General features: G+C 41.7%; 1 protein-coding gene across 1 annotated transcript; it reads left to right on the top strand.

Annotated features, from left to right (window-relative positions):
* The first annotated feature begins 990 nt into the window (after positions 1-990).
* Positions 991-5,994, top strand: LOC123460756 (graves disease carrier protein-like). The gene is made up of 3 exons (XM_045149785.1): positions 991-1,132; positions 2,927-2,979; positions 5,017-5,994. The coding sequence occupies exons 1-3, from the start codon at positions 991-993 to the stop codon at positions 5,992-5,994; spliced, it is 1,173 nt and encodes a 390-aa protein (XP_045005720.1).
* Positions 5,995-11,261: the final 5,267 nt, after the last annotated feature.

Genomic DNA, 11,261 nt, shown 5'->3' with positions numbered 1-11,261 from the left:
TATGACACCAAGGTCAGATGCAGATAGAAAGGCCAGGGCTAGTCAGAAGGTCTGTTTCTGAGAATGGGAAATAAACACCTAGCCATTCTTCAAGGTATTCTAGTGTGCCTGATCCTGATTTGAAGGTGGAAGTATATGTACCAAAAACATACAGATGAACTATATATTTTTCTTTTCTATACTAGGTGTTACCATGTTAACATTTGAATTAAAATCAAAGCATATGGGTTTCAAAATGGACTAACCTTTTCTCTCATGTGATGCTCCCCTTGGGCCTAGCCACACTGCTGCAAGGAAGCCAGGGCTATGTGAAGAGGAATGAGGTTTCCAGCCCTCAGGCCCATCTGCCCTTCAGGTGACAGCTCATATCAGCTTGCCAGACACGTGAGTATGCAGTTGTGGGCGGATCCTTCAGTCTGAGGTGAATAACGCCAGCTGATAATGGGTGGGACAGACAAGCCTTTTCCTGCTTCCTGAGTTCTACTCAAATTACAAATTTGTGAGGGGAGAACATGTTGTTTTAAACTGCTACAAATAAAAAAATAACTATTTTGAGGATGTACATACCCAGTTATGCATGATCATAATTTCATAAAGTAACTCACTTGAATTTGAAACACAAGATCAATAAGAAGGAAGAACAATTCAACAGGCCTCTCAGCCTGCGATAAAACTGGCAAAAGCTAAATATATAGGGAGTAAACATAATGAAGGACAATAAAGTTATCTAAACTGACTAATCCAATGCCAAAACGATTTTACTATTAATACTGAAAATACTAGTCTGTTCCACACTTTTTCACGAGTGTAGCAAGTTTTCTAGAGGCTACAAAACATTGATGTTGTAACAGGTATGTTGTAGGAAAACAGATAGGAGATGCTAACTCTCTTCTATTAGCTAACTTTGCAACATATACACACACACACAAAAAAAAAAAACAGTGCCATATTGGAGAGATGGGTCAGTGGTTATGCACTTTCAGTACCAATATGAGTCTTGAGGAGGCCTGCAACAAGCCGAGTTCAAATCCCTATTTCCCATCTAACAATAGCGGGACATGGCCACACTCACTCCAGTCCTGCAAGGAAGCAGAGAACAAGAACCAAAGAGGCCTTGCAAGCTTTGGAAACGGTAAGTGGAGACTCAAATTAGACCAAGCGGAAGAGTAGCATAGTGGAGCATCCCTGGTTCCACTCTGGCCACCATAGGCAAGTGACCCTGTCCACAGGCAAGCATACAGGGTGCCTGAAGGGACATACATATGATGCTGCACACACATCACAGTACATTCCACATACCACACACTATGTCACACACACACATACACAAATTAAAAAAAAAAAACTGTTATTGTCCTTACTTTTTTGGAATAATAATTATTTTAATAAAAATAATCTAACATGAAATTGAGTTGTTTTATTTGTTTGTGTGCAGTGTTGAGTAGCCAAACCTAGGATCTTGTGTGCTCTACCACTGAGCTATATCACCAGCCCTGTAATGAAGTTTTTTCATCTTTGCTTTCAAGTACAACAAATGATATTTATGTAGCCCACATAAACAAACAAAAACTCTTTGGAGTCTCCAGTAATATTTGAGAAAAAAAGGATCCAAGAACTAAAAAATGAAAACAGTACATTTAACAGACAACTTAGTGATAGGGTGCTTGTCTAGCATGTGCAAAGTCCTGGGTTTGATCCCCAGCACTGAAAAAAAATCACTAAATTTGAACCCTTAAAAAATAAAGCTTAAGCCAGGCATGGTAGTGCACACCTTTAATGCCAGCACTTGGGAGGCTAAGATAAGAGGATCACTATGAATTCAAGGCCACCAATGAATTCCAGATCAACTTGGGCTACAGTGAGACCCTACCTTGAACCCCACCACCACCACAAAAAGAAAGAAAGAAAGATTAAACCTATCACCAAGCCTTCTGACTGCTTCATAGTCCTCTGAATGTATGAAACACCAATAACAGAAAAATCTGTAGTATGATGTTCCATTTTGGAATTATGAATTTAAATCTACAGAAGCATTCCAGATTATCCATTCCAAAGAGACTGAAGGAAGAACAAAAGGCCAGCTGGCCTGTGGCCACAGGATGACAGATGTTTCTGTTGTTTCATATTTTGTGCTTTGATTCCTTTGTATATATTGTTTTAAAAAATCAAGACTTTGCAGGATGTGTGTCTTGGTGCAACTTCCATGAAATAGTTTGTCAACATCTGTTAAATTTACACATGCACATACATTTTTACTCAGAAATTTCATTTAAGTATAGACTTCCTATGTGCAAAACATGTACAAAGTTACTCACTGCAGCTTGATTTGTTTTTCTTTTGTTTTTCGAGGTAAGGTCTGACCTGGAATTCACTAAATAGTCAGGGTGGCCTCGAACTCACGGCAATCCTCCTACCACTGCCTCCCAAGTGCTGGGATTAAAGACATGCACACCATCATGCCCAGCTTCAGTGCAGCTTGAATTGTAATAGCAGAAAATGGAATCAGCTCGAATGTTCTGGAGGGCACTGGTGGGATAAGCCATGGTACCTATACAAAATAAACTGTCATGCAACTTAAAATAAGTTAAGACCAAGGAAACATTTCATGCATGGATATGGAAATCTCCAAGATTGCTAAGTGAAAAAAGCAAACAAGGGTTATATCATAGCAGTGTGTGCTCATCTCTATATTCAAAAAGGGACTATTTCAGGAAAATACACCAGAAAGTGTTGCTTTGTAATTTAACATTGACTTCTTTGGGAACTTGCCAGCTAAAGGACTGAGAGGACATCACTGAATCCCCACTTTTACCTTGCCCCTTGAGCTATTTGCTATATAACTATGTCAAAATAATTAATACAACAAAAATAAAGAGATGTGGAGATAAAGACATGCACAGCAATTTCTGTGGTTTACTGCTTTAAGGTGTTGTCCTGCCCACCTTTCTGGTTCCTGCCTGCTCTCCTCCGTCTCAGCTGGTCTGTGGGCTCAGCTTTACCCCATGCGCTCCAGGCCTGAAGGACAACACTGAACTGAGCTTTTTCAAAGGAATAGATCTTGCACGATACCAGAAAGCATTGCCTAGCCCTGAGCCAGGTATCTGTTTTCCTATAGAGCTAAAATATTATATTTTCTTGGACAGGAAACTAACATTTATTAAGTCCCATCCATGCCAGGAGTGTCACGACCTTTCATCACTTAGAATCCTCAGAGTCTAGAGAGTAGGTCTATTGGGAAACTGAAGTTCAAAAGATAAGTTTCCAGTCCCCTCACTTAAATCAATATATTTTAGGCAGACCGCCTGACCCAGAAATCTCACCCTCTCCAGTACTCATAGCAACTTGAGATAAAATGCAAGCTAGGAAGTCACTGTGGTCCCAGGATTATTTCTTTGTGATTTGGGGGTATGTTCTCCCACCTCCATCCTTCTCACATGGGAGGATATGGAACAATGAAAAGGATGACCATACACCTATGTTAATTTTGATCTGGAGTGATAGCTTAGTGGTTAAGGCACTTGCCTGCAAAGCCTAAAGACCCAGGTTCAGTTCCCCAGTACCTACATAAGCCAGATGCACAAGGTGGCACATGTGTCTGGAGTTAATTTGCAGTAGCTGGATGCCCTGATGTGTCTATTCTATCTGCTGATCTCTCTCTCAAATAAGTAGATAAATATTTAAAAAGATATTAGGGCTGGAGAGATGGCTTAGTGGTTAAGCGCTTGCTGGTGAAGCCTAAGGACCCCGGTTCGAGGCTCGGTTCCCCAGGTCCCATGTTAGCCAGATGCATAAGGGTGCGCATGCATCTGGAGTTTGTTTGCAAAGGCTGGAAGCCCTGGCGCGCCCATTCTCTCTCTCTCCCTCTATCTGTCTTTCTCTCTGTGTCTGTAACTCTCAAATAAATAAATAAAACATTAAAAAAATATTTTAAAAAAATAAAAAAATATTAATTTCATTTCTCCCAGTCTACTGGTGAATAAATAGCTGGGCAGTAACCATATACACTCAGCCAATGTAAGGATGTTCCAAATGCTGCCAAGCCCTGAAATCAGCCACACCTACAAGGGAACATGGCCTGTTTGCACGGTGTAGCATGCATGGACTGCAGTAAGATGTTGCTGCACATCTAGATCAGGGGTGGCCTTTTCAAGCAGGAAAGACTGAAACTGTGCAGTCACAAAGCACATCAGTGAACCCAAAGGAACCCAGGTACAGCCAGTCACCACCTACCTAGATACTCTAAGAACACTGCCAAAGATGCAAAGCAGAGAAGCCATCATGTTAGGAAGTGTAAAGGGACAGCTGTGGCCGATATGGACCCACTGTAGAGAAGAGATGCATCAAGACAGGGAGACCCAGTTCTCCCTGCTGGAGGCAGAGCAGTCACCACAGCCTTTCCTACTCTGGCTCCTTGGGCCCTTGCAACAATTCTCTCTCTCTCATTTTCTTGTTGAGGACGTAGAGACTAGGAGGAGTTAGTAACTTGGCTAAGGACACATGGCTAGTATAGATCAGAACTTAGTCTCCCAGCCCTGGCATGGCAAGCTCTGAGCCTGCGTTCTGATTCTGCTATTAAACCACTTGTACTTAGCCTAAAGCTACATGCTTCAAGCTCAAGAGTTCCCCAAGGCTTCACGTTTGTTTTGTCAGTTCATGGAATGCTTAGCAGTCTGCCTAATACACACATCTCTGTGCTTCAGTGTAAAGAAACTATTTTTGATGACTAATTAAAGGTACTTAGCCTACTATTAGCCAAACCATTTGGTATACTATGAAGGCAGGTCATGTTTATTCCCTATCTTAAGGAACTTTGAACTCCATTTGAAGGTCCATGGCCCAGTGATTTATTAGGTCCTTCAACTGAACATTGCAATTATAAAATTAATGCCCCTTGGGTTTTTGTATCTTGTTATCTTCATGTTATTAAGAAACTATGGGGCGTCCCCGCCCCGCCCCCGCGGCGGCCGGTCCCTGTCACCGCCCGCCCCAGCCATGGTCCTGCCCCGCGCTCCGTAGGTCGGGCAGCCGCGGCCTGGGACGCGGCCCTCGTCCGGATGGCTGCGGCGGCCGAGCCCGCGGTGTCGCCGGCGGGTAGCGGGGGGCCCCGCGTCGCGCCGCGACTTTTACTGGCTGCGCTACTTCCTGGCTGGAGGTATTGCTGGTTGCTGTGCCAAAACAACAGTTGCTCCTTTGGATCGAGTGAAGGTTTTGTTACAAGCACACAGTGAGCATTACAAACACTTAGGAGTGTTTTCTACATTGCGAGCTGTTCCCCAGAAGGAAGGGTACCTAGGATTGTACAAAGGCAATGGTGCAATGATGATTCGAATCTTTCCCTATGGGGCAATCCAGTTCATGACATTTGAACATTACAAAACATTCATTATTACAAAGCTGGGAATTTCTGGTCATGTGCACAGATTAATGGCTGGATCCATGGCAGGCATGACGGCGGTCATCTGTACTTACCCTCTTGACATGGTTCGAGTGCGCTTAGCATTCCAGGTGAAAGGGGAGCACACCTACACAGGAATTATTCATGCTTCTAAGACCATTTACGCAAAGGAAGGTGGTTTCCTTGGATTTTACAGAGGTTTGATACCCACTATCCTAGGAATGGCTCCATATGCAGGTGTTTCATTTTTTACTTTCGGTACCTTAAAGAGTGTTGGGCTTTCCCATGCTCCTACCCTTCTTGGCAGACCTTCATCAGACAATCCTAATGTCTTAGTTTTGAAAACTCACATTAACTTACTTTGTGGTGGTGTTGCTGGCGCAATAGCACAGACAATATCCTACCCTTTTGATGTAACTCGTCGGCGAATGCAGTTAGGAACTATTCTGCCAGAATTTGAGAAGGGCCTTTTGCTCTACCTGGGGATTGAACCTATGACTTTGTACATGCCAGGCGAGTGCTATACCACTGAGCTGTACCCTCCAGCTCTCTTTTTGTTAACAAAATTAATGTGGTATTTAAAAGCAGAAACTCCATAAATGAAGAAGTATCAGGTTTTTCTCACATGTTATTTCCAAGTACTTTGATCTGAGTTTTAAAAAAGTTATTGTATTTCCCAAAGGCAGTAATAATGAATATTGAATATCCTTGCTCTCAAAAGCAAAATAGTACTATATGTATGTTTTTCTTTGATGATTGGGTATGTAGTAGAAAACTGATTAAAGTGGACCATAAAATATTCATGTAGCTTTGAGTATCACAGGTTTCTGAGGAGTTATGTTGACACTAGTTCTTCCAGGTGAAGTGACTGTACTGTATTGTAAGTTCAAGTAAAATTATACAATATGATTTGATTGTGATCCTTTGTGTTGAGGTCATTTAAAATGTGGGAACTCAAATCATTGAATTTAGAGACTTTCTATGTTCTCCGTGCACATGACAAGTGAAAGGAGACAGTTAAAGTTCCATCTGTAGCAATAGTCATTTGTAGAATTGAGGTGACTTTTCAAATGTTAAAAACTAAGTTGCAAGTGTTAGTTCTGCATCAATTTTGATTTTTTTGCATATCTTGGTAAAAATTTGATGTACTGGTTTCATCTTAAAAAATCTTTATTTGAAAAATAAATATGTGTCTTTTTATGATTTGTAAGTGTACCGGGATATAGAAATACATGTGTTTATAAAACTATTTTGTATATTTTCACTTCTCAATGACAATGTAGCTAACTATTGTCATTCAATCTTAAGATAAGTTAAATGTATCTCTTATGTTGTCAATAAAGGAGAGCTTAAAATTTTTAAAATAAAAATTTACATTCTAAAAAAAAAAAAAGAAACTATGGGATTTTAATTTGGTTTCTTATATATATCAGTACAGATAAGAGTGAACTAATGGGAAAAAATGGATACCTGGTTCTCTTACCTGTTAGATTTTTTTAGTTATATATTAATAACAAATGTATTATACCATAATTGGATTCTCTGATTATTGTGACTCTTCCTATAGAGATAGAATGTATTTCCTTTGTACCCTTTTTTTTTTTCCCCTGGAATAGTGTCCCTGCATTGGTCAGAGTAATTACTAGCTGCTGCTACAACAGAAAACACCCCAAATCTCAGAGGCTTAAAAACTAAAGCTTTATTATTTATTTATTTATTTATTTTTGGTTTTTTGAGGTAGGGTCTCACTCTGGACCAGGCTGATCTAGAATTAACTATGTAGTCTCAGGGTGGCCTTGAACTCATGGTGATCCTCCTACCTCTGCCTCCCAAGTGCTGGGGTTAAAGGCGTGCGCCACCACACCCGGCTTAAAGCTTTATTTCTTATTTTTATCCCATTCTGATGTAAGTTGCCATCTTTTATGAGTTGAATGTGAAATGTCCCCACCCACCCGTGTGTTTGAATCCTTGGTCCCCAGCTGATGGTGCTGTTTACAAGGTTGTGGAAACTTTGGGATGAGAGGCATGAGTGGCAAGGATGAGTATTGGGGGGCTGGCCTTTGAAGGTTATAGCCTGGTTTCACTTCTGGCTTGCTTGCTATCTCTCTCTTTCGCTCTGTCTCTCATTCTGCTTCCTGATCTTCCAAGATGTAAAGAAGGTGGTCTGCAAGCTTCTTCTGTGCCTTTGCTGTCATGAACTTCTTCCGTTGAGTTGCTTCTGTCATGTCCCAGTGATGATAGAAGTAACCAGAGTACCATCTGTCTTCTCTTACCCTTAAGTGGTGACTTGGGATTCCAGCTACCTCCTATCTCATGATTCAGACTTCCTGACATGTAGCTACCAAGCTTGCCTATATATGATGTCTACAGGGCTTGGGAATGGGCATGGAGAAACATTTCCACCTACATCCCTTTGATTTTTAATCTAACAGAAAAGAAGGCGGGAAATAAAGTTTTAGTTCATGCTTGGGGACAGGAAAAGGAAATATTTTGGTCTTGATAAATCATTGCATTGTTTCTTCCATATATCCTTCCCCTGGGGAACTGTCCAAGCTAATTCTCTATAGTTCTGGTGGGGCTGGTGATACAAATGCCACGTGTGAGTTGGTTTCTTGTGATGTGAGCTTAGTCAGATGCATCTCTCTTCGCATGGCAGAGGATGCACCACCTAGTGTTCAGTGACGGCACCCAAAGAGATGGGCCTTCAGTGCTGGCTGGGCTGGGCTGCGCTGAAGTCTGTCCGTCCTCATGCCCCTATCATCTTGCTCTTCTGTCAAGACTATGAGACCTTGCTTGCCTTCCCATTTATCCCCTACTTGTGATTCAGTTAGAATTCGTTTGTGTTACTTGTACCAAATATTTGCCACCTATATGCTGACCCCCCCCACACACACATGATTTGACCCTGAGCTGTGCTCACCAACGCTATGTGTCTCCTGCTGGATTTCATGGCAGTATTAAGCAGCCTTTTTCAGATGGCTGCTCATTTTACCTGATGCCCTTAACCTTCTAAGCACATGGAAAAGCAAGCAGCTTTTTACATAAAGCAGGTGTTTTACGCCGAGTGAGTGGCAAAGACGTGGCACCCTCAAGTGGAAGTCAGGCAGGCGATGGAATCGTTTTCAGGAATGATCTCTAAAGGAAGATCCCAGGCAACAGCCTGCCAGCTTGTTTCAGGATTCTCCAATACAGTGCTATACAGTAGAAGAAATATATATAATGTAAACGAGATGTGAAAATTTTGAATTTCCTGGAAGCCATATTAATGTATAAACACATGAAATTTTTAATATTTACTTAACCCAATGTATCCAAAATATTGTCCATTGCAACATGCAATCACAGTAAATTATTCATGAATTGCTATTTATGCTTTTAGTTACTCAATGTCTGGGGTGTATTTTATAGTGACTACATGTGTCCCTTAGGACTAGCCACATTCCAGTGCTGAGTGACCACATGGAGTACAGGGAAGAAAGGAACATCTTGCAGGTACCGTCTCCCAAGCCTGTATGTGCTAGCACGTGCCAAGCTCTGTGGGTACCTCTCCTGTTGCATCCTGGGAAAAACCTTTGCTGGTGGTTATTTTCCCTGTGTCCAATGAGAAGGATGCTAGCTAGCAAAGAACAGAGAAGAGAGTAGATCATACATGAGTCTGTTTGATCCAAAGCATTTTCCAGTTCTTAGCAGAGATATGAGAAGAATTGCCTGGGACTTCTCCTGGGAGACTGCAGGTCAGGAAGGGTCTAAGCAAAGCTCCCAGGAAGCATGGAGCCAAGCCAGCCATCCCCTGTGAAGGCAGGTGGCACCTAACACACAAACCAGAGAAACAGAAGCAGGTGCTGATGAGTTCCCCAACCCGAACAAACCTGAGACACACTGGTGAGGAGATGACCAAGGCAAAAACCAAACTCATTGGGAAGTGATAAATGAGTTTGAACATTAACAAAGGCAGAGTGGGTGATATAACATGTGATAAACTTGGTAAATAACCAGGTTCAATAAAGTGAGTGAAGGTGGATATGCCACAGGTGCCACCTATGAGGTCGCCCTTGGGAGGAGATACCAGGAGCTTGGAGCCAGGGCAAGGTGGGCAGCTAGGATCAACAATAAGGACAAAGGGAAGTGCTGAGGAAAACCAAGGCCAACACGGAGAAGGTGGGATTGGGCACTGAGAGGTCTGCATGGCCTGCCAGGGGATACAACTGCTCAGCCAGGACCAACCTGGAAAGCTTGAGCCTACAAAAGTTCTCAATGATGAGAACATCATGGCAAATTTATTAAATGCTTCTAATATGCCTCTTCTGTATGTAGTGTTTGTCCTTTATGACGTGATGGTGATAGTGGATAGCCATTAACTGGGTGCCTTTTTATTTCTTCCCTTGGCAAATACAAAATTTATCAACCTGTGACATTTTTATATTAATTCTCTGGTTTTATAACTTTTTTGGAAAAACTTTATTGACAACTTCCATACATATGTGCAACATGATAGTCCCTTCCCACCACCCTTCTTTTCTCCCTCTCAAATCCCCGCTCCACTTCTTCTGCCTCCCGAGTGCTAAGATTAAAGGCGTGCACCACCATGCCTGGCTCCTACTATTTTAAATACAAATCAAACAAACCCTTCCCTGACTCTAATTCTTGTTCTTAGCCTACTTTGTCCCATCAAGCTAGAGTCCTATGCCTGCCTTGCTTTCTTCCCCTATCACTCTTTGATTTTAGTGCATCCTATTGGCTACTTACCCAAATCCACCCTCTCTCCATTTCCTTGCTTAAATAACTCCAGTTTTATTCCCAGGCCATGTTTAGGGAAGGTAACTCCAATGCCGCCTTGTGTAGAGGTGCTGCTCAGAACTACTGCTGTGTCATTGTGACCATAGGCTTCTAGATAAAGGAATCCCCAATGATAAAATAAAGCACCCTACAGAGACGGTGAACAGTTTACAAGGCAACAGCCAGTGATTAGAGAATTAAATAGCTATTTCTCTCCTTGAACTCAAGTCAAAAATATATTGTTCAGGGCTGGAGAGATTGTTTAGTGGTTAAGGACCTTGTCAGCAAGGCCAAAAGACCTAGGTTCGATTTCCCAGGACCCATGTAAAGCCAGATGCACAAGGTGGTGCATGCATCTGGAGTGTGCCCTGACACTCCCATTCTCTTTCTCTGTCTGCCTCTTTCCCAAATAAATTACATATATAAATGTATAATATATATAATGTGTAATATATATATATATTTATTTATACATTACAACTTTAAAAATATATTGTTGCAGGGCTGGAGAGATGGCTTAGTGGTGAAGGCACTTGCCTGCAAAGCCAAAGGACCCAAGTTCAATTCCCCAGGACCCATGTAAGCCAGAGGCACAAGGGGGCGTGCGTATCTGGAGTTCGTTTGCAGTGGCTGGAGTACCCATTCTCTCCCTCCCCCCCCACCTGCCTATTTCTATCTCTCTCAAAATAAATAAAATATTTTTTAAAATAATCTATTGTTGGGCTGAAGAGATGGCTCAGTGGTTAAAGGTGCTTGCTTGAAAGACTGACAGTCTGGGTTTAATTCCCCAGTACCCACATAAGGACAATGCACAAAGTGTTACTTGCATCTGGAGTTTGTTTGCAAGGGTATTCGCCCTTGGTGCACCCATTCTCCCTTCTATCTCTCTCTGCAAATTAATAGATGAAGTATGTTTTTAAAATCTACTGTTGGAAGCATTCACTTTCCAATTTTAAAAAAATTTCACTTACTAATGCTACAAAGCATTCTTATTCTTTTAGTTCTCATTTACAAATACACAATATTTCAACTATGTTGTATAAAATGACCTTTGATGGATACTTTAAGAATTTAATCACTTGAATGCCAC

This window comes from Jaculus jaculus, chromosome 1 (genome assembly GCF_020740685.1).
Source record: "Jaculus jaculus isolate mJacJac1 chromosome 1, mJacJac1.mat.Y.cur, whole genome shotgun sequence".
Taxonomy (NCBI): Eukaryota; Metazoa; Chordata; class Mammalia; order Rodentia; family Dipodidae; genus Jaculus; species Jaculus jaculus.
The sequence above is the reverse complement of the archived record's forward strand: the minus strand, read 5'-3'. Positions and strand labels throughout refer to the sequence as shown.